General features: G+C 38.2%; 1 protein-coding gene across 1 annotated transcript in view; it reads right to left on the bottom strand.

Moving 5' to 3' along the window:
• Positions 1-24,114, bottom strand: part of LOC128636245 (mucin-5AC-like) — a 154,854-nt gene that overhangs the window by 106,423 nt on the left and 24,317 nt on the right. Inside the window, exon 6 of the mRNA XM_053689282.1 lies at positions 23,584-23,678. Within this exon, the coding sequence (XP_053545257.1) occupies positions 23,584-23,678 (95 nt within the window). The remainder of the gene's footprint in view (positions 1-23,583; positions 23,679-24,114) is intronic.

The following is a 24,114-nucleotide window of genomic DNA, read 5'->3' as shown; positions in this document are numbered from 1 at the left end:
AAAAAAACTAAAATTACAAAAAATAATAAACACTAAATTATGAAAAATAAAAAACACTAAGCTTACAAAATATAATAAACAAAATGATCTTTTATAGGGCATTGCCCTAAGTTAAACATCTCTTTTACCTGTAAAAAAAATACAAAGTCCCCCCAACAGTAAAACCCTCCACCCAACCAACCCCCAAAATAAAAAAACTTAACTCTAAAAAAAACTAAGCTGCCCATTGCCCCTAAAGGGGCATTTGTATGGGCATTGCCCTTAAAAAGGGCATTCAGCTCTTTTACAAGCCCAAAGCCCTAATCTAAAATAAAAACCCACCCCAAAAAACAAAAAACAAAAAACAAAAAAAAAATAACTAACACTAACCCCGTAAAATCTACTCATGGTTCCTGAAGTCTGGACATTCATCTCCATCCAGGCGGCGATATCTTCATCCATCCCGGGGGTGTCTTCTATATTTATCCGAGTGGCGCAGAGCCATCCTGGAAGTCGATCCCATCATGCACAGATCGTTCTCTTCATATGGTCACCACTGTACACTGAAGTTGAATTGCAATGTAGCCATTTCAAAATGGCGTAACTTGCATTCCTATTGGCTGATTTGATTCTTCAAATTTAAATCAGCCAATAGGATGAGAGCTTCTGAAATCCTATTGGCTGTTCAAAACAGCCAATAGGATGAGAGCTACTTAAATCCTATTGGTTGTTTAAATCAGCCAATAGGATTTTAGAAACTCTCATCCTATTGGCTGATTTGAATTTGAAGAATCAAATCAGCCAATAGGAATGCAAGGTACGCCATTTTGAAACGGCAACCTTGCATTCAACTTCAGTGTACGGCGGTGAGCATATGAAGAGGACGCTCCGTGCAGAATGTCTTCATCTTCCAGGATGGCTCCACATCGCCGGGATGAAGATAGAAGACACCCCCAGGATGGATAAAGATATTGCCGCCTGGATGAAGACTTCCCACCGCCTGGATGGAGATGAATGTTCAGGCTTCAGGAACCGTGAGTAGATATTCTGGGGTTAGTGTTATTTTTTTTTTTGGGATGGTTTTTTTTTTAGGTTAGGGCTTTGGGCTTTTTTAAAAGAGCTGAATGCCATTTTAAGGGCAATTAAAAGAGCTGAATTCCCTTTTAAGGGCAATGCCCATACAAATGCCCCATTTAGGGGTAATGGGTAGCTTAGGTTTTTTTAGAGTTAGTTTTTTTTTATTTTGGGGGGTTTTACAGGTAAAAGAGCTGTTTAACTTAGGGCAATGCCCTAAAAAAGGCCATTTTAAGGGCTATTGGTAGCTTATTGTATACTAGGGTTTTTTTTGGGGGGGGGCTTTTTTATTTTCATAGGGCTATTTGATAAGGTGTAATTTAGATTTTTTTATTGGTAGCACTTTTTATTTTATTAGAATAGTAATGTTAGGTTAATTTATAGTTTAATGATAAGTTTATTTTTATTTCATTGCTAAGTTTTTATTTATTTTAAGAAAGTTATATTGTACTTTTAATTTTAAGTTAGGGGGCGTTAGGTTTAGGGGTTAATAGTTTAATTTAATGTTTTGCGATGTGGGGGGGCTGGCGGTTTAGCGGTTAATAGCTTTATTTAGTAGCGGCGATGTGGTATGGCCGGAGGTTTAGGGGTTAATAAGTTTACTTAGTGTCGGCGATGTAGGGAGTGGTGGAATAGGGGTTAATAACTTGTATTAGTGTCGCCGATGTTGGGGGTTGCATATTAGGAGTTAATAACTTTAGGTGTCGGCGATGTCGGGGGGGCAGATTAGGGGTGTTTAGACTCAGTGTTTATGTTAGGGTGTTAGGTTTAAACGTAACATTTTTTTCCCCATAGACATCAATGTGGTTGTGTTATGAAGATTTTTCATTCCACACATTAGGTGTTTTTCTAACACTCTTTCTCCCCATTTATATCTATGGGGGAAAGCATACACGAGCACATCAAAGCAGTCATTGGCTTTTGTGCAGTATGGAGCTTAATTCCACCATATCGCACACACAGTAACTTGTAATGGCAGCAGTATGGAGAGTGAAATAACGCAACTTTTTTGGCATCAGTTTCGAACCCTGTTTAGCGCAAAACTCGTAATCTAGGTGTTTAATAATAATGGCTCTGCATTATGGCTTCTATTGACTATAGTGCCTAAGCCTACTTACTTTTTCTTTTTTTTTAGGAGGCGGTGTACACACAAGAAGAGGGTAAAATTAATTTAAAAAAAAAAGATTTTCTTTAATAATAACTCAAATAAATATTTAATTATGAAAAAGTTTGTTATAGTTTATTTAAAGGGACATTAACCCTTTAAGGACACAGCTTTCAGTTTGCTCAATTGTTTTATGACGGAAAAATTCTGTCATATGTCCTTAAGAGGTTAAACACTTTGAGATGGTAATATAAAATGATAAATCATATTTATATATGTACTAGTCGATAGGCCTGCCCAGAGGGCAGTCTAATTATTTTTTAAACTACAGATGTAGAAACAACGTATTTTGTAACTCTTCTTTTATATAAAAATTTAAGCTACAGGTGTAGCAATACTATACGTTTAGTGGACTACTGTCTTAAATATATCAAAAATATTTTCTATATAATAAACTACAGATATAGACACACTCTAATTTGACAAACTACTGTCCTAAATAAATACAAAATTTCTTTAAACCTATTTATCCTATTAACTCCTAAATCGCAAAACCCCTACATTGTAATAAACCTATTTAACCTATTAACCCTTTAAACCTTCAAAACCCACACAGCAAATAACTATTTAAATAACTAAGTACAGTACACTAACCTAACACCCCCTAACCTAACAACCCCTAACCTAACACCACATTAAATAAACCCAAATTAACTAAACTAATACATTCTAAAGTTACAAAAAAAAAACAAGTTTTTAAAAAATAAAAAAGGCTAACATTACAGAAAATAAAAAAATCAAATTACCAAATTTAACAAAATTAAACCTAATCCCTATGAAAATAAAAAAGACCCCCCAAAATAAAAACACCCCCTACTCTAAGAATAAACTACCAGTAGCCCTTAAAAGGGCTTTTGCAGGGCATTTCCCCAAGATAATCAGCTCTTTTACAAAAAATATACAAAGTTCCACCTAACATTAAATCTCCCCCCCCCCAAATAAAAGAACCTAACACTAAAAAACCTAAACTACCCATATAGCTCTTTTTCTGCCCATCCATAATCTAAATAAAACAACCCCCCCCCCACAAGAAACCCTTAAAAAATCCTAAGTCTAACCCCCAGGTTTGTACTCGCAGTTTCTAAAGTCCGGCGGAGAAGGTCCTGTTCCAGGCGGTGAAGTCTTCTTCCAAGTGCAACCTCTTCTTCTTCCAGGAACATCCTGCGCGAAGCGGAGCTGAAGACTGAAGACCGCAGAGCTGAAGACTGGCGAGCCTGGAACTGAAGACCGGCGACTATGGAGCCATGAAGCGTGGAGGATATTCTTCGTATGATCTCCGCCGTACACTGAATAGTGAATTCAAGGCATGCGATTAAAGATGGCGTCCCTTGAATTGCTATTGGCTGATTTGAATCTTCCAATTCAAATCAGCCAATAGACTGAAAGCTACTCAAATCCTATTGGCTGTTTAAATCAGCCAATAGGATGAGAGCAAGTGAAATTCTATTGGCTATTGGTGGATTCTTTCACCACCCTTCGCTGCATCCAGGTGAATTATTCCAGGTGAATTATTTTGTCCTTGCGCTGCTAATATTCCATTGAGGATGAGTGTGCAACTTCCGACGGCGACGGACATTACAAACGCAATTATAGTATATACAGTATATATATATATATATATATATATATATATATATATATATATATATATATATATATATATAAAACCTTTGCAATATACTTTAATTATTTATTTTGTTCCCTTTTTCTGTAATCCCATTCTGAAATTGTTACCTTTTCCGTTTGTGTTAGAAATGGAAGTGCAGAACACTGTTATATTCCACTCAGCCATTGGCTGCACACTCTAGTGACCTATTTATACCTGTCCCTAATTAGCAACAGCAGAGAAGGTAACCAAAGTTACAACATGGCAGCTCCCATTAATTTATAGACACTAAGGGGCCTATCTATCAAGCTCCGAATGGAGCTTAATGTCACAAAGACCGCTGCTCCATAACCCTGTCTGCCTGCTCTGAGCAGGCGGACAGGATTCGCCACAATTCAACCCGATCGAGTACGATCCGGTTGATTGACACCTCCCTGCTGGCGGCCAACGAGCTGCTGGTGCAATGCTGAATACGGAGAGCGTATTGCTCTCCGCATTCAGCCAGGTCTTGCGGACCTGATCCACACTGTCGGATCAGGTCCGCAAGTCCTTTGTTAAATAGGGGCCTATAGCTTTACACTTATTTTGTCAATATTTAAACAGCTAATCACACTTTAAAAAAACATAATTTATGCTTACCTGATAAATTAATTTCTCTTGTAGTGTATCCAGTCAATGGATCATCCATTACTTATGGGATATTCTCCTTCCCAACAGGAAGTTGCAAGAGTTCACCCACAGCAGAGCTGCTATATAGCTCCTCCCCTAACTGCCATATCCAGTCATTCAACCGAAAACATGCAGAGAAAGGAAAAACCATAGGGTGCAGTGGTGACTGTAGTTTAAATGAAAAAATTACCTGCCTTAAAATGACAGGGCGGGCCGTGGACTGGATACACTACAAGAGAAATAAATTTATCAGGTAAGCATAAATTATATTTTCTCTTGTTAAGTGTATCCAGTCCACGGATCATCCATTACTTATGGGATACCAATACCAAAGCTAAAGTACACGGATGAAGGGAGGGACAAGGCAGGTACTTAAAGGGAAGGTACCACTGCCCAAAAAAAATCCTTTCTCCCAAAAATAGCCTCCGAAGAAGCAAAGTATGAAGCGCAGACCAAGACGCCGTCTTGTAAATCTGTTCAACAGAAGCCTCATTTTAAAAAGGCCCAAGTGAAAGCCACAGCTCTAGTAGAATGAGCTGTAATCCCTTCAGGAGGCTGCTGTCCAGCAGTCTCATAAGCTAAACGAATTATGCTTTTAACCAAAAAGAAAGAGAGGTTGCTGAAGTCTTTTGACCTCTCCTCTGTCCAGAGTAGACAACAAACAAAGTAAATGTTTGATGAAAATCTGAAGTAGCTTGTAAGTAAAACTTTAAAGCACGAACTACGTCCAAATTGTGTAATAGACGTTCCATATTTGAAGGATTAGGATACAAGAATTGAACAATACTCTTTTGAGTGATATTCTTGTTGGATACCACCTTAGGTAAAAAACCCAGTTTTGATACGCAGGACTACCTTATCCGTACGGAGGACCAGATAAGGAGAATCACATTGCCGAGGAAATATCTACCAAAAAGGAACTTTCCAAGATAAAAAGTTTGATATCTATAGAATGAAGAGGTTCAAACGGAACTCCTTGAAGAACCTTAATAATCAGGTTTAAGCTTCATGGCGGAGCAACAGGTTTAGACACAGGCTTGGTTCTAACCAAAGCCTGACAAAATGCCTGAACGTCTGGATTATCTGCCAGACGCTTGTGCAAAAGAATAGACAGAGTAGGAATCTGTCCTTTTAAGGAACTAGCTGACAACCCTTTTCTCAAAATCATCTTGGAGAAAAGATAGTATCCTGGGAATCCTGACTTTACTCCATGAGTAACCCTTGGATTCATATCAATAAGATATTTATGCTATATCTATGTTAAATTTTCCTAGTGACAGGCTTGCATGCCTGTATTAAGGTATCAATGACTGACTCAGAGAAGCCATGCTTTGATAACATCAAGCGTTCAGTCTCCAGGCAGTCCATCTCAGAGAAGTTTAATTTAGATGGTTGAAAGGACCCTGAGGTAGAGGGTCCTGTCTCAGAAGCAGAGACCATGATGGAAAGAATGACATGTCCACCAGATCTGCATACCAGGTCCTGCGTGGCCACGCAGGCACTGTTAAAAACACCAAAGCACTCTCCTGCTTGATCTTGTGCAAAGACCTCCGGAGGGAATTCCCACTTCCCCAGGAGAAAAATATGACGACTTAGAAAATCCACCTCCCAGTTCTCAATACCTGGGATATGGAGAGATGATAGACAAGAGAGAGTCTCTGTCCAGTGAATTATTTTAAGACTTCTAACATCGCTAGGGAACTTCTGTTCCCCCTTGATGGTTGATGTAAGCCACAGTCGTGATATTGTCCGACTGAATCTGATGTACCTCAGAGTTGCTAACTGAGGCCAAGCCTGAAGAGCATGGAATATCGCTCCCAGTTCCAGAATATTTATTAGAAGGAGGGTCTCCTCCTGAGTCCACTATCCCTGAGTCTTCAGGGAGTCCCAGACTGTATCCCAACCTAAAAAGTTGGCATCTGTTGTAACAACTGTCCCATCTGACCTGCGGAAGGTCATACCCTTGGACAGATGGACCCGAGATAGCCACCAGAGAAGAGAATCTCTGGCCTCTTGGTCCAGATTTAAGAAGGGGACAAATCTGTGTAATCCCCGTTCCATTGACTGAGCATGCATAGTTGCAGCGGTCTGAAATGTAGGCGTGCAAACGGTACTATGTCCCTTGCCGCTACCATTAGGCCGATTACATTCATGTACTGAGCCACCGAAGGGCGCGGATGGAATGAAGAACACGGCAGTAATTTAGAAACTTTGACAACCTGGACTCCATCAGGTAAATTTTCATTTCTGCAGAATCTATCAGAGTCCCTAGGAAGGAAACCCTTGAGATTGGGGATAGAGAACTCTTTCCTTGTTCACTTTCCACCCCTGCGATCTCAGAAATGCCAGTACTACATCCGTATGAGACTTGGCAATTTGGATGTTCGACGCCTAAATAAGGGGCCACTTCTATGCCCCGCGGCCTAAGGACTGCCAAAGCGACCCCAGAACCTCCATAAAGATTCTTGGGGCTGTATTTAACCCAAAGGAAAGAGCAACAAACTGGTAATGCCTGTCTAGAAAGGCAAACCTGAAAAACGATGGTGATCCTTATGCATCTTTATGTGAGGCTAAGTATCCTTCAAAACCATTGTAGTCCTCTATTGACTCTCCTGGATCATAGTTAAGATGGTACGAATAGTTTCCATCTTAAATGATGGAATTCTAAGGAATTTGTTTAAGATCTTTCAATCCAAAATAGGTCTGAAGGTTCCCTCTCCTTGGGAACCACAAACAGATTTGAGAAAAACTCTGTCCCTGTTCCTGTCTTGGAACTGGATGGGTCTCGTACACAATGTAAGAATGCCTCTTTCTTTATCTGGTGTGCAGATAATTGTGAAAGATAAAATCTCCCCTTTTTCGGAGGGGAAGCTTTGAAATCCAGAAGATATCTCTGGGATATAATTTCCAATGAAAAAGTCACAAAGAAGGGCAGGATCCAGCTTTAGTTCAAAATAAAATCCAACTTTTATTGGGCTCAGTTAAAACGCCAAATAGGCTAGAAGACAGCATACAAGATAGGTGTGTGTGAGCGTGACACCAAAGCTTACATGTTTCGGCACGCAGCCGTAATCATAGCCATAGGTGTCATGCAGGTGAATGCATTCTTAAAAAATCAGTGATACAATACAATTGGACAAAAGGTATATACAAAGCACGCCCACACTCCACAAATTTGAAGAATCATTAACTCTTTGTTCCCTGGACTTAACAACAGTAGTACACTTGCTATTTGGTACACATTAGGGAATTATTATGTTAGTGAAAAATTATAGTACTCAAAGTAGAGTGGTCTGGTAAGCAAACATATAGAACAAATTATGTAATGAATATTCTGTACATAAAACAATGCTAGTTCTAAAATTTCTAAAGACCACTACTAAATTTCATACCTATAAGCTATATGTAACAAAATAATGTAGGTAATATTCCATCAAATGAATTCAATTTAATTTTATTTTTTTGTTTTTTTATATATTTGTAACTTTTTTGATATTCCCTGTTGGGGAAATATTATTGTACCACAGAAATGTTACAAACAAATGAGCACTTTCAGGGAGAGAGGAACTTTAATCTGCCCTGTGTTATTGCTGAATAAATATTCTAGCATTTATGCTCATGTGTGTAACATATCTCTGCTATAATCTGTATAGAACCACAGAAATGTAGAAATGTATAGATCCCATATATTAAATATAGTATAAGGGAAATAGAAGATAGGGGAAAAATAAAAATAAAAACAAAAACAAAAACAAAAACAAAATAAACACAGAAATGGAAGTTCAAAATACCAAATACAAAAAGCACTAAGCTAAATGTATAAGTTAGTATGTAAGAGGATGGTGAAATATGAGATATGTAAATAAGTTCACTGTATGTATTATACTTATATTCAACATGTTATCCTAATAAATGAAACATATCACATGTCATTTACAGCTGAATAAAGGAATATGTGGCAAGTATAGTATCAGAAGAGACACCAAAGCTATTCCCAAAAGTTGATTAAATCGTATCTCGAATTTAATCCTAAAGGTAACCTTGTTCTCAAAGTGTAGATCCAATACACTTCTCTTTTCGCAAGTATAGTTTCAAGGTTGCCTCCTCTCTTGGGCACCTTGGCTTGTTCAATTGCCACCCATCTGAGAGAGTTCAAGCTACAACTATGTTTGGTAGCAAAATGTTGAACTAGAGGTGTACTGGATGTACCTTTAGTGATAGTTGAGAAGTGTTCTCTAATACGGGAATTTATATCCCTAGAGGTTAACCCTACATATTGGACCCTGCACATAGTGCATACGATGACATATATGACATCAGTGCTTTGGCAATTAAGGCAGGATTTGATGGGGTATGTCTGACCTGTTATTGTAGAGGTAAATTCTTTTGTAACCCAGACGAAGTCACAGGGTTTGTACTTTCTGTGCCCACATTTAAACATACCTGAGTGTTGTAACCAGGAACTATTGTGTCGTGATGTCTGTTTTAATTCTGTTGGGGACAGAATGGATGCCAATGTAGGACTTTTTTTATAAGAGCACCTAACCCCTTGTTTTACGGTTTCTACCAGCTTATCGTCAGCTGCCAGTAGAGGAAAATGTTTCCTAACTATATTACAGATCTGGGGATACTGTGTGCTGAAAGTTGTCACAAAGTGTACACCTTTAAAGTCATTATGTGTGGTTTTGGGTTTGTCTACCAGAAGTTGGTCCCTATCCAGCTTATCAACAGCTAGTCTAGCTTGTTTGATATGTCTACGGGCATATTTTCTATCTTTGAGTCTCTTTTCTAGACACTCAGCCTCATGTACATAGTCTGCAGTGTTGCTACAATTCCTCTTAAGCCTGGTAAACTGGCCTTTAGCAACAGCATAAGATGTGTTCTTAGGGTGGCAACTGGAGGCATGCAGAAGTGTGTTGCCTGAAATGGGCTTACGATATACTTTAGAGGTGATTTTACCACTGCTTTCCCCAGTGAGGCTTAAGTCTAAATAGTTGATACATATAGAATCTGTAGTGTAGGTGAAACTTAAGTTCAGATTGTTATTATTAATCATCTCAATGAAACTTATAATGTCTGCAGGTGAACCTGACCAAATAAAAAGGAGATCATCAATATAGCGTTTAAAAAAACAAATATATGATCTGTATGGGTTGCTATGGTCAAAGATGTTGTCTAGCTCCCATTTGCCAAGAAATAGGTTTGCATAGGAGGGGGCGTATTTCGCCCCCATGGCCGTACCGCATTTTTGCACATAGTATTGCCCTTCAAAGGTAAAGAAATTATGAGTCAATAGAAACTCTAAAATTCTTAGAACATATTTTTGAAAATCAGATGTATATTCAGTATGTGTAGTGAGAAAATATCTAACTGCCTCTATGCCCCTGTGGTGTGGTATTCTTGAATATAGAGAGACCACATCTACTGAAAGCCAGTGGTAATTGCTTTGCCAATTGATGTCAGTTAGAAGATTGAGTACGTGTTTTGAATCTCTAGTATATGTAGGTAATTGGTTGACCAATGGCTGTAGGATGGCATCAAGCCACTGGGACAATCTTTCAAATATAGAATCTATACCACTAACTATTGGTCGACCCTTTACGTTAGTGAGAGATTTGTGGACCTTAGGGAACATATGAAACACTGGGATCTTAGGATATTTGACATAAAGATAGTCAGCTGTATTTTCATCTATAAAACCGTGTTCAACGCCATCATCCAAAATATCAAACAATAATTTCTTGTACTCATTAGTTGGATTCCTTAGTAGGAGCGAGTAATCTGAAGGATTACTTAGCTGTCTAAGAGCCTCTGATATATAGTCTTTCCTATCTAGGACTACAATAGTGCCCCCCTTATCTGATGGACGAATTACCAGATCTGGTTGTTGTTGTAATGACCTTAGTGCTTCAGATTGTCTATTGGTTAAGTTGTTAGTTGTTCTATCTGTGGTTTCTTTTAATTTCTGCAAATCTGATTCTACTCGTGAATGAAATGTCTCTATTATTGGCCCTCTATTTTGTATCGGGTAGAAGGTAGATTTATTTTTGAATGATAACGCCCTATTGAGTGTTCCAGGGACACTGTTGTCCTCTGTGGCAAGTTTTTGGAGGGATATGAGATCACAGATTTCTGAAAAGGTGTTTATACCTATGTTGGGTGCAATGTGAACTCTATCTGGTTCAAGGTTAACGTTTTCATGTGGGGCATCTGCAAAGTGTTTCTTTAATGTGATGTTCCTCACAAACTTATTAATATCTATTAGTGTCTGAAAGATGTTGAAGTTTGTAGTAGGTGCAAAACCTAGGCCTAGGGATAGTACATCTATTTGATCATTAGTCAGTGTAACTGAAGATAAGTTAACCACACTGTTTATTTGTATTTGGTCTGCGTGCGGTTGCCCCGTACTGGGTACCTCTCTTGATTGTTGTGTGTTGTCCCCCCTATGCCCTGTAATGGTGGGTCCATGGGAAAAACCTGATTTAGTAATGTCATGTCTTGGGTCCCTACATTCACAGCATGTGCACTCATTTGTTCATTTGATCTATTAGTAGGGGTATATTTAGCGTTAGAATTTTTATCTTTAGATCTCACTATTTGTGGTGTTAAACTAGTGGATACAGTATTGAGAGTGTTAGATGCATTAGAGACATTAGAGCAATTGGGCCCTATAGGAGCCTTAAGAATGCCCTGTTGTGTGTTAGAGATGGTATTTGTCTGAGTTACTATGTCTATTTCATTATCTCCACCTGAATTATATTCATCTGAAGATCTGTCTGTATCGCTATCAGAAAAGCTAACTTGTTTGCGGTGACCCCTTCGATGCCTACGGTTACCCCTACGGTTTTGGTTCTGTGGTAAGCTTCGTCTATAGTTGGAGCGTTGTTTTTTGTTCCAAATATAGACTGAATTTTTCTGATAGTCTGTTTTGTCACGTACAAACTTGGTATGTTTGTTCTCCATTATAATTTGCTTACCACGGGCCAAAGACTCTTGTAAAATCTTATCAAATTTAGCAAAGTCAGGGTCAGCACTTCTATTATTAAGCTCTATCTGAAGTGCATCTATTTCATGTTTAACATCATTCAAATGTTGTGTCCTATATTGTATCAATAATAACATTAGTTGACATGAACATTCTGATAACACTGCATTCCATTTATCAACAAATTCTGTGTCCGTAGTATCAACATCAAAGGTGGGAAATTTGAAAATTCTCAGTCCTCTGGGAATCATTTGTGCTTTAAGATATGATTGGAATGTCCAAATGTCCCACTGTGCTTTTGTTTCTTTGAACAAGAGAGTCTCCATAGTTTCAAATAAAGTGCTAAGTGAGAGTGTCCCCTTATCCTCAGAAAATATTTTTTCACATTCTGTGGAACTATTACTACGTGCAGTAGCAGGTCTCAGGGAGAAATATTGTGGTGCCGTTTCTTCCATTTCAAATCTGTGCTGATTTAAATATTCACAGCCCAAGTAGAATAGCAATATGTTTTCAATAGTAATAATATAGCCCCTGTGTTTGTAACTGCAGTGAGGAGTCTCCCTGGGTATCACCAGTAATACCCCAAATGACAACGATAAAAGTTTAGTGGGAGATACTCTTCAAATATGCAAACTACGATGCAAGCAAATATGCATAATTTTTCGTGTTGTGTCCGGGACTTACCCCATATGAGCTCCAGTCGCCCCCTTATTAACGAACCTTCTGTGTCAAAGTTCTGGGCTGCCGGAGGACCTACACGGTCACGATCTAAGGTATATCGATGGGCTAATAGCTCCAAAAGACATCCGGCACTCACATGCGGCTTTAGCAGCGTTCCTGTCTTGCCAAGCGCGTCCTCTGACGTCAGTCGTGACGTGACGGGAATCTCCAGTCGGGGGGCGGTGCTCACTCTTCACCCGGGTTTAACAACAGGTTACTAATACACAGAGGCTAAGCAGATCCAAGTGCTGGTGCAAAAGCGAAAAAGTCACAAAGAAGGGCAGGATCCAGCTTTAGTTCAAAATAAAATCCAACTTTTATTGGGCTCAGTTAAAACGCCAAATAGGCTAGAAGACAGCATACAAGATAGGTGTGTGTGAGCGTGACACCAAAGCTTACATGTTTCGGCACGCAGCCGTAATCATAGCCATAGGTGTCATGCAGGTGAATGCATTCTTAAAAAATCAGTGATACAATACAATTGGACAAAAGGTATATGCAAAGCACGCCCACACTCCACAAATTTGAAGAATCATTAACTCTTTGTTCCCTGGACTTAACAACAGTAGTACACTTGCTATTTGGTACACATTAGGGAATTATTATGTTAGTGAAAAATTATAGTACTCAAAGTAGAGTGGTCTGGTAAGCAAACATATAGAACAAATTATGTAATGAATATTCTGTACATAAAACAATGCTAGTTCTAAAATTTCTAAAGACCACTACTAAATTTCATACCTATAAGCTATATGTAACAAAATAATGTAGGTAATATTCCATCAAATGAATTCAATTTAATTTTATTTTTTTATTTTTTTATATATTTGTAACTTTTTTGATATTCCCTGTTGGGGAAATATTATTGTACCACAGAAATGTTACAAACAGATGAGCACTTTCAGGGAGAGAGGAACTTTAATCTGCCCTGTGTTATTGCTGAATAAATATTCTTGCATTTATGCTCATGTGTGTAACATATCTCTGCTATAATCTGTATAGAACCACAGAAATGTAGAAATGTATAGATCCCATATATTAAATATAGTATAAGGGAAATAGAAGATAGGGGAAAAATAAAAATAAAAACAAAAACAAAAACAAAAACAAAATAAACACAGAAATGGAAGTTCAAAATACCAAATACAAAAAGCACTAAGCTAAATGTATAAGTTAGTATGTAAGAGGATGGTGAAATATGAGATATGTAAATAAGTTCACTGTATGTATTATACTTATATTCAACATGTTATCCTAATAAATGAAACATATCACATGTCATTTACAGCTGAATAAAGGAATATGTGGCAAGTATAGTATCAGAAGAGACACCAAAGCTATTCCCAAAAGTTGATTAAATCGTATCTCGAATTTAATCCTAAAGGTAACCTTGTTCTCAAAGTGTAGATCCAATACGCTTCTCTTTTCGCAAGTATAGTTTCAAGGTTGCCTCCTCTCTTGGGCACCTTGGCTTGTTCAATTGCCACCCATCTGAGAGAGTTCAAGCTACAACTATGTTTGGTAGCAAAATGTTGAACTAGAGGTGTACTGGATGTACCTTTAGTGATAGTTGAGAAGTGTTCTCTAATACGGGAATTTATATCCCTAGAGGTTAACCCTACATATTGGACCCTGCACATAGTGCATACGATGACATATATGACATCAGTGCTTTGGCAATTAAGGCAGGATTTGATGGGGTATGTCTGACCTGTTATTGTAGAGGTAAATTCTTTTGTAACCCAGACGAAGTCACAGGGTTTGCACTTTCTGTGCCCACATTTAAACATACCTGAGTGTTGTAACCAGGAACTATTGTGTCGTGATGTCTGTTTTAATTCTGTTGGGGACAGAATGGATGCCAATGTAGGACTTTTTTTATAAGAGCACCTAACCCCTTGTTTTACGGTTTCTACCAGCTTATCGTCAGCTGCCAGTAGAGGAAAATGTTTCCTAACTATATTACAGATCTGGGGATACTGTGTGCTGAAAGTTGTCACAAAGTGTACACCTTTAAAGTCATTATGTGTGATTTTGGGTTTGTCTACCAGAAGTTGGTCCCTATCCAGCTTATCAACAGCTAGTCTAGCTTGTTTGATATGTCTACGGGCATATTTTCTATCTTTGAGTCTCTTTTCTAGACACTCAGCCTCATGTACATAGTCTGCAGTGTTGCTACAATTCCTCTTAAGCCTGGTAAACTGGCCTTTAGCAACAGCATAAGATGTGTTCTTAGGGTGGCAACTGGAGGCATGCAGAAGTGTGTTGCCTGAAATGGGCTTACAATATACTTTAGAGGTGATTTTACCACTGCTTTCCCCAGTGAGGCTTAAGTCTAAATAGTTGATACATATAGAATCTGTAGTGTAGGTGAAACTTAAGTTCAGATTGTTATTATTAATCATCTCAATGAAACTTATAATGTCTGCAGGTGAACCTGACCAAATAAAAAGGAGATCATCAATATAGCGTTTAAAAAAACAAATATATGATCTGTATGGGTTGCTATGGTCAAAGATGTTGTCTAGCTCCCATTTGCCAATTAAGAATGCATTCACCTGCATGACACCTATGGCTATGATTACGGCTGCGTGCCGAAACATGTAAGCTTTGGTGTCACGCTCACACACACCTATCTTGTATGCTGTCTTCTAGCCTATTTGGCGTTTTAACTGAGCCCAATAAAAGTTGGATTTTATTTTGAACTAAAGCTGGATCCTGCCCATCTTTGTGACTTTTTCGCTTTTGCACCAGCACTTGGATCTGCTTAGCCTCTGTGTATTAGTAACCTGTTGTTAAACCCGGGTGAAGAGTGAGCACCGCCCCCCGACTGGAGATTCCCGTCACGTCACGACTGACGTCAGAGGACGCGCTTGGCAAGACAGGAACGCTGCTAAAGCCGCATGTGAGTGCCGGATGTCTTTTGGAGCTATTAGCCCATCGATATACCTTAGATCGTGACCGTGTAGGTCCTCCGGCAGCCCAGAACTCTGACACAGAAGGTTCGTTAATAAGGGGGCGACTGGAGCTCATATGGGGTAAGTCCCGGACACAACACGAAAAATTATGCATATTTGCTTGCATCGTAGTTTGCATATTTGAAGAGTATCTCCCACTAAACTTTTATCGTTGTCATTTGGGGTATTACTGGTGATACCCAGGGAGACTCCTCACTGCAGTTACAAACACAGGGGCTATATTATTACTATTGAAAACATATTGCTATTCTACTTGGGCTGTGAATATTTAAATCAGCACAGATTTGAAATGGAAGAAACGGCACCACAATATTTCTCCCTGAGACCTGCTACTGCACGTAGTAATAGTTCCACAGAATGTGAAAAAATATTTTCTGAGGATAAGGGGACACTCTCACTTAGCACTTTATTTGAAACTATGGAGACTCTCTTGTTCAAAGAAACAAAAGCACAGTGGGACATTTGGACATTCCAATCATATCTTAAAGCACAAATGATTCCCAGAGGACTGAGAATTTTCAAATTTCCCACCTTTGATGTTGATACTACGGACACAGAATTTGTTGATAAATGGAATGCAGTGTTATCAGAATGTTCATGTCAACTAATGTTATTATTGATACAATATAGGACACAACATTTGAATGATGTTAAACATGAAATAGATGCACTTCAGATAGAGCTTAATAATAGAAGTGCTGACCCTGACTTTGCTAAATTTGATAAGATTTTACAAGAGTCTTTGGCCCGTGGTAAGCAAATTATAATGGAGAACAAACATACCAAGTTTGTACGTGACAAAACAGACTATCAGAAAAATTCAGTCTATATTTGGAACAAAAAACAACGCTCCAACTATAGACGAAGCTTACCACAGAACCAAAACCGTAGGGGTAACCGTAGGCATCGAAGGGGTCACCGCAAACAAGTTAGCTTTTCTGATAGCGATACAGACAGATCTTCAGATGAATATAATTCAGGTGGAGATAATGAAATAGACATAGTAACTCAGACAAATACCATCTCTAACACACAACAGGGCATTCTTAAGGCTCCTATAGGGCCCAATTGCTCTAATGTCTCTAATGCATCTAACACTCTCAATACTGTATCCACTAGTTTAACACCACAAATAGTGAGATCTAAAGATAAAAATTCTAACGCTAAATATACCCCTACTAATAGATCAAATGAACAAATGAGTGCACATGCTGTGAATGTAGGGACCCAAGACATGACATTACTAAATCAGGTTTTTCCCATGGACCCACCATTACAGGGCATAGGGGGGACAACACACAACAATCAAGAGAGGTACCCAGTACGGGGCAACCGCACGCAGACCAAATACAAATAAACAGTGTGGTTAACTTATCTTCAGTTACACTGACTAATGATCAAATAGATGTACTATCCCTAGGCCTAGGTTTTGCACCTACTACAAACTTCAACATCTTTCAGACACTAATAGATATTAATAAGTTTGTGAGGAACATCACATTAAAGAAACACTTTGCAGATGCCCCACATGAAAACGTTAACCTTGAACCAGATAGAGTTCACATTGCACCCAACATAGGTATAAACACCTTTTCAGAAATCTGTGATCTCATATCCCTCCAAAAACTTGCCACAGAGGACAACAGTGTCCCTGGAACACTCAATAGGGCGTTATCATTCAAAAATAAATCTACCTTCTACCCGATACAAAATAGAGGGCCAATAATAGAGACATTTCATTCACGAGTAGAATCAGATTTGCAGAAATTAAAAGAAACCACAGATAGAACAACTAACAACTTAACCAATAGACAATCTGAAGCACTAAGGTCATTACAACAACAACCAGATCTGGTAATTCGTCCATCAGATAAGGGGGGCACTATTGTAGTCCTAGATAGGAAAGACTATATATCAGAGGCTCTTAGACAGCTAAGTAATCCTTCAGATTACTCGCTCCTACTAAGGAATCCAACTAATGAGTACAAGAAATTATTGTTTGATATTTTGGATGATGGCGTTGAACACGGTTTTATAGATGAAAATACAGCTGACTATCTTTATGTCAAATATCCTAAGATCCCAGTGTTTCATATGTTCCCTAAGGTCCACAAATCTCTCACTAACGTAAAGGGTCGACCAATAGTTAGTGGTATAGATTCTATATTTGAAAGATTGTCCCAGTGGCTTGATGCCATCCTAAAGCCATTGGTCAACCAATTACCTACATATACTAGAGATTCAAAACACGTACTCAATCTTCTAACTGACATCAATTGGCAAAGCAATTACCACTGGCTTTCAGTAGATGTGGTCTCTCTATATTCAAGAATACCACACCACAGGGGCATAGAGGCAGTTAGATATTTTCTCACTACACATACTGAATATACATCTGATTTTCAAAAATATGCTCTAAGAATTTTAGAGTTTCTATTGACTCATAATTTCTTTACCTTTGAAGGGCAATACTATGTGCAAAAATGCGGTACGGCCATGGGGGCGAAATACGCCCCCTCCTATGCAAACCTATTTCTTGGCAAATGGGAGCTAGACAACATCTTTGACCATAGCAACCCATACAGATCATATATTTGTTTTTTTAAGCGCTATATTGATGATCTCCTTTTTATTTGGTCAGGTTCACCTGCAGACATTATAAGTTTCATTGAGATGATTAATAATAACAATCTGAACTTAAGTTTCACCTACACTACAGATTCTATATGTATCAACTATTTAGACTTAAGCCTCACTGGGGAAAGCAGTGGTAAAATCACCTCTAAAGTATATCGTAAGCCCATTTCAGGCAACACACTTCTGCATGCCTCCAGTTGCCACCCTAAGAACACATCTTATGCTGTTGCTAAAGGCCAGTTTACCAGGCTTAAGAGGAATTGTAGCAACACTGCAGACTATGTACATGAGGCTGAGTGTCTAGAAAAGAGACTCAAAGATAGAAAATATGCCCGTAGACATATCAAACAAGCTAGACTAGCTGTTGATAAGCTGGATAGGGACCAACTTCTGGTAGACAAACCCAAAACCACACATAATGACTTTAAAGGTGTACACTTTGTGACAACTTTCAGCACACAGTATCCCCAGATCTGTAATATAGTTAGGAAACATTTTCCTCTACTGGCAGCTGACGATAAGCTGGTAGAAACCGTAAAACAAGGGGTTAGGTGCTCTTATAAAAAAAGTCCTACATTGGCATCCATTCTGTCCCCAACAGAATTAAAACAGACATCACGACACAATAGTTCCTGGTTACAACACTCAGGTATGTTTAAATGTGGGCACAGAAAGTGCAAACCCTGTGACTTCGTCTGGGTTACAAAAGAATTTACCTCTACAATAACAGGTCAGACATACCCCATCAAATCCTGCCTTAATTGCCAAAGCAGGGTTAACCTCTAGGGATATAAATTCCCATATTAGAGAACACTTCTCAACTATCACTAAAGGTACATCCAGTACACCTCTAGTTCAACATTTTGCTACCAAACATAGTTGTAGCTTGAACTCTCTCAGATGGGTGGCAATTGAACAAGCCAAGGTGCCCAAGAGAGGAGGCAACCTTGAAACTATACTTGCGAAAAGAGAAGTGTATTGGATCTACACTTTGAGAACAAGGTTACCTTTAGGATTAAATTCGAGATACGATTTAATCAACTTTTGGGAATAGCTTTGGTGTCTCTTCTGATACTATACTTGCCACATATTCCTTTATTCAGCTGTAAATGACATGTGATATGTTTCATTTATTAGGATAACATGTTGAATATAAGTATAATACATACAGTGAACTTATTTACATATCTCATATTTCACCATCCTCTTACATACTAACTTATACATTTAGCTTAGTGCTTTTTGTATTTGGTATTTTGAACTTCCATTTCTGTGTTTATTTTGTTTTTGTTTTTGTTTTTGTTTTTATTTTTATTTTTCCCCTATCTTCTATTTCCCTTATACTATATTTAATATATGGGATCTATACATTTCTACATTTCTGTGGTTCTATACAGATTATAGCAGAGATATGTTACACACATGAGCATAAATGCTAGAATATTTATTCAGCAATAACACAGGGCAGATTAAAGTTCCTCTCTCCCTGAAAGTGCTCATCTGTTTGTAACATTTCTGTGGTACAATAATATTTCCCCAAAAGGGAATATCAAAAAAGTTACAAATATATAAAAAAATAAAAAAATAAAATTAAATTGAATTCATTTGATGGAATATTACCTACATTATTTTGTTACATATAGCTTATAGGTATGAAATTTAGTAGTGGTCTTTAGAAATTTTAGAACTAGCATTGTTTTATGTACAGAATATTCATTACATAATTTGTTCTATATGTTTGCTTACCAGACCACTCTACTTTGAGTACTATAATTTTTCACTAACATAATAATTCCCTAATGTGTACCAAATAGCAAGTGTACTACTGTTGTTAAGTCCAGGGAACAAAGAGTTAATGATTCTTCAAATTTGTGGAGTGTGGGCGTGCTTTGTATATACCTTTTGTCCAATTGTATTGTATCACTGATTTTTTAAGAATGCATTCACCTGCATGACACCTATGGCTATGATTACGGCTGCGTGCCGAAACATGTAAGCTTTGGTGTCACGCTCACACACACCTATCTTGTATGCTGTCTTCTAGCCTATTTGGCGTTTTAACTGAGCCCAATAAAAGTTGGATTTTATTTTGAACTAAAGCTGGATCCTGCCCTTCTTTGTGACTTTTTCGCTTTTGCACCAGCACTTGGATCTGCTTAGCCTCTGTGTATTAGTAACCTGTTGTTAAACCCGGGTGAAGAGTGAGCACCGCCCCCCGACTGGAGATTCCCGTCACGTCACGACTGACGTCAGAGGACGCGCTTGGCAAGACAGGAACGCTGCTAAAGCCGCATGTGAGTGCCGGATGTCTTTTGGAGCTATTAGCCCATCGATATACCTTAGATCGTGACCGTGTAGGTCCTCCGGCAGCCCAGAACTCTGACACAGAAGGTTCGTTAATAAGGGGGCGACTGGAGCTCATATGGGGTAAGTCCCGGACACAACACGAAAAAATTATGCATATTTGCTTGCATCGTAGTTTGCATATTTGAAGAGTATCTCCCACTAAACTTTTATCGATATAATTTCCAATGCCCAAGGATCCTGGGCATCTCTTGCCCACGCCTGGGTGAAAAATGAAAGTCTGCCCCCTACAGGATCCGTTACCGGTTAGGGGACCGTTCCTTCATGCTGTCTAAGAGGAAGCAGCAGGCTCCTTGGCCTGCTTATCTTTGTTCCAGGTCCGGTTGTCTCCAGACCGTCATGGACTGAGCAAAAGTACCCGCTTGATTTGCCTTAGAGGAAGTTGATGCCACACCTGTCTTGAAGTTTCGAAAGGCACGAAAATTAGACTTTTTTGGTCCTTGATTTGGACCTGTCCTGAGGAAGGGCATGACCTTTTCCTCCAGTGATATTAGCAATGATCTCCTTCAAACCAGGCCCTAATAGGGTCTGCCCCTTGAAGGGAAGTTAAGTAGCTTATTTATTAAAGTCACAACAGCTGACCATGATATAAGCCATAGCGCTCTGCGCGCCAGTATAGTAAAAACAGAATTCTTAGCCGTTAGTTTAGTCAAATGAACAAAGGCATCAGAAACAAAGGAATTAGCTAGCTTAAGTGCTCTAAGCTTGACAAGTATATTCATCCAATGGAGTCGCTACCTGTAAAGCCTCATCCAGAGACTCCAACCAGAACGCCGCAGCAGCAGTGACAGAAGCAATGCATGCAAGGGCTGCAGGATAAAACCTTGTTGAATAAACATTTTCCTAAGGTAACCGTCTAATTTTTTACCCATTGGATCTAAAAAAGCACAACTGTCCTCGACAGGGATAGTGGTATGCTTAGCTAGAGTAGAAACTCTTCTATCCACCTTAGGGACTGTCTGCCATATGTCCTGTGTGGTGGCATCTGTTAGAAACATTTTTCTAAAAATTGGAGGGGAAGAGAACGGCACACCTGGTCTATCCCATTCCTTATTAATAATTTCTGTAAACCTCTTTAGGTATTGGAAAAACATCAGTACACACCGGCACTGCATAGTATTTATTCAGTCTACACAATTTTTCTGGCACTGTGATTGTAACACAGTCATTCAGAGCTGCTAAAACCTCCCTGAGCAACAAGTGGAGGATCTCAAGCATAAATTTTAAATGTAGAAATATCGGAATCAGGTTAAATCATCTTCCCTGAGTCAAAAATATCACCCACAGACTGAAGCTCCCCTCAGCTTCTGCATACTGTGAGGCAGTATCAGACATGGTTCTTGACGAATCTGTAGGCTCTGTATCTACCCCCAGAGCTATCTTGCTTTCCTTTAATTTCAGGTAGTCTGACTAATACCGCTGCTAGAGTATTATTCATAACTTTCGCCATGTCTTGTAAAATTAACGCTATGAGCACCCTTGATGTACTTGGTGCCATTTGAGCGTGAGTCCCTGAAGCGGAAGTCAAAGGGTCTGACACGTGGGGAGAGTTAGTCGGCATAACTTCCCCCTCGACAGAATCCTCTGGTGATAATGTTTTAAAAAATGATCTTTATTGCTTAACATGAAATCAGTACATCTGGTACACATTCTAAGATGGCTTTTAAACATAATGAACAAGGAGCTTCCTCTATGTCAGACATGTTAGTACAGACTAGTAATGAGACTAGTAAGCTTGGAAAACACTTTAAATCAAGTTAACAAGCAAATATAAAAAAACTTTACTGTGCCTTTAAGAGAAACACATTTTGTCAAAATTTAAAAACAGTGAAAAAAGGCAGTAAATCAAACGAAATTTTTACAGTATATGTAATAAGTTAACAGAGCATTGCACCCACTTGCAAATTGATGATTAACCCCTTAATGCAAAAAACGGATAAAAAAAACGACATTTTTTTTAACAGACACAACAAAACTGCCACAGCTGTGCTGTGGATTACCTTCCCTATAAACGATTTTGGAAGCCTTTTTAGCCCTTTAGAGATGTCCTGTAGTATTCATGGGACTGCTGAGGGAAGCTGGATGATTCATTTTGTAATTTTAACTGCGCAAAAAAGTGCTAAAATAGGCCCCTCCCACTCATATTACAACAGTGGAAAGCCTGAGGAAACTGTTTCTAAGCAAAATTTAAGCCAGCCATGTGGAAAAAACTAGGCCCCAATAAGTTTTATCACCAAACATATATAAAAAACGATTAAACATGCCAGCAAAAGTTTTAAATTACACTTTTATAAGAGTATGTATCTCTATTAATACGCCTGATACCAGTCGCTATCACTGCATTTAAGGCTTTACTTACATTACTCCGGTATCAGCAGTATTTTCTAGCAAATTCCATCCCTAGAAAAATATTAACTGCACATACCTTATTGCAGGAAAACCTGCACGCCATTCCCTCTCTGAAGTTACCTCACTCCTCAGAATATGTGAGAACAGCAATGGATCTTAGTTACTTCTGCTAAGATAATAGAAAACGCAGGCAGATTCTTCTTCTAAATACTGCCTGAGATAAACAGTACACTCCGGTACCATTTAAAAATAACAAACTTTTGATTGAAGAAATAAACTAAGTATAAAACACCACACTCCTCTTACGACCTCCATCTATGTTGAGAGTTGCAAGAGAATGACTGGATATGGCAGTTAGGGGAGGAGCTATATAGCAGCTCTGCTGTGGGTTAACTCTTGCAACTTCCTGTTGGGAAGGAGAATATCCCATAAGTAATGGTTGATCCGTGGACTGGATACACTTAACAAGAGAAATAAATCTACATGTTACTTTCAGACTAATATTTTATTTAAATGCATCATTCTATGTAGCATCTAGTGTTTAATGACCCTTTAAGCACAAAATATTTTAAAACAAAGTGCAGCTGACATTTTTGTATTTGCTTGACATGTCCCCTGATCTTTTACCTTCTATATATTATGGTATGAGCTAGTGGGTTGAGCTAAATAATACATTATTTGGGTACTTTATACTATGACAAAGATATATTTTAACAAATCTTCTTTATTTCCATAAAATATATCATCCCAAATTATATTGTAAAATTAAAGAAGCAGTAATACAGCAAGATTTTTCTTTTCATTGGTGAAGTGGTACACAATAAAATGTTTTTTTTTTTTTTATTAAATGAATTTGGTATGTAAGGTGGTCTGAGTATGAATAGTAAATTAGTCAAGGTAGGTTATTTTCTTCCCTTAATCATGCCAACAATTTAAGAAATAAATAATACCATACAAATGAAATCATAAATTGAAAACAATTCTTCAAAAAACAACAACTATCTTAAATATAGTTAGTATGGTTACAATTTGTCTTGAAAAAATATTTTAAGTTTACCTGATAGTAAATGTTTGGATTTACAAGAATGTGACATGCAGCGAATACATCATCAGGATCAAGAAGAAGACCACACCAATGTTTAGCGTATACCTCTGTAGAACGGAAATATATATTTGTTATTTGTTATTATTACAACATATATTTTAATTTACTAAAATATTTGTTTTTTCTTTATTCTATCTGAACTGTACTACAGATGACATTGACTCAAAATATATAGGCACAGATTAGAACTGGCGTGCTAATGATAGCGTGGGTCAAGATAAGCAGAATCGCTAGACCATGCTAGCATTAGTATGCCTTTCGATATTACAAATCAATAGTAAAACAGATTTACCAGAGATGGACTCTCCTCATACAGAAGTATTTAGAAGGAAAAGCACTCTCGCCTCCACTTCAATTTGCTAGGATGACAGGAGCATAAAAGTTGAATACACCATAGGAGATCCGCACTCGCTGGACTTTTAAAATATAAAGGACTGAAGAAGAAGCACTCCCCGAAATGTCACTACTTAAATAAAGTTTCTT

Source organism: Bombina bombina, chromosome 7 (assembly GCF_027579735.1).
Source record: "Bombina bombina isolate aBomBom1 chromosome 7, aBomBom1.pri, whole genome shotgun sequence".
Lineage (NCBI taxonomy): Eukaryota > Metazoa > Chordata > Amphibia > Anura > Bombinatoridae > Bombina > Bombina bombina.
Note: the sequence above shows the minus strand (reverse complement) of the source record. Positions and strands in the feature narration are given on the sequence as shown.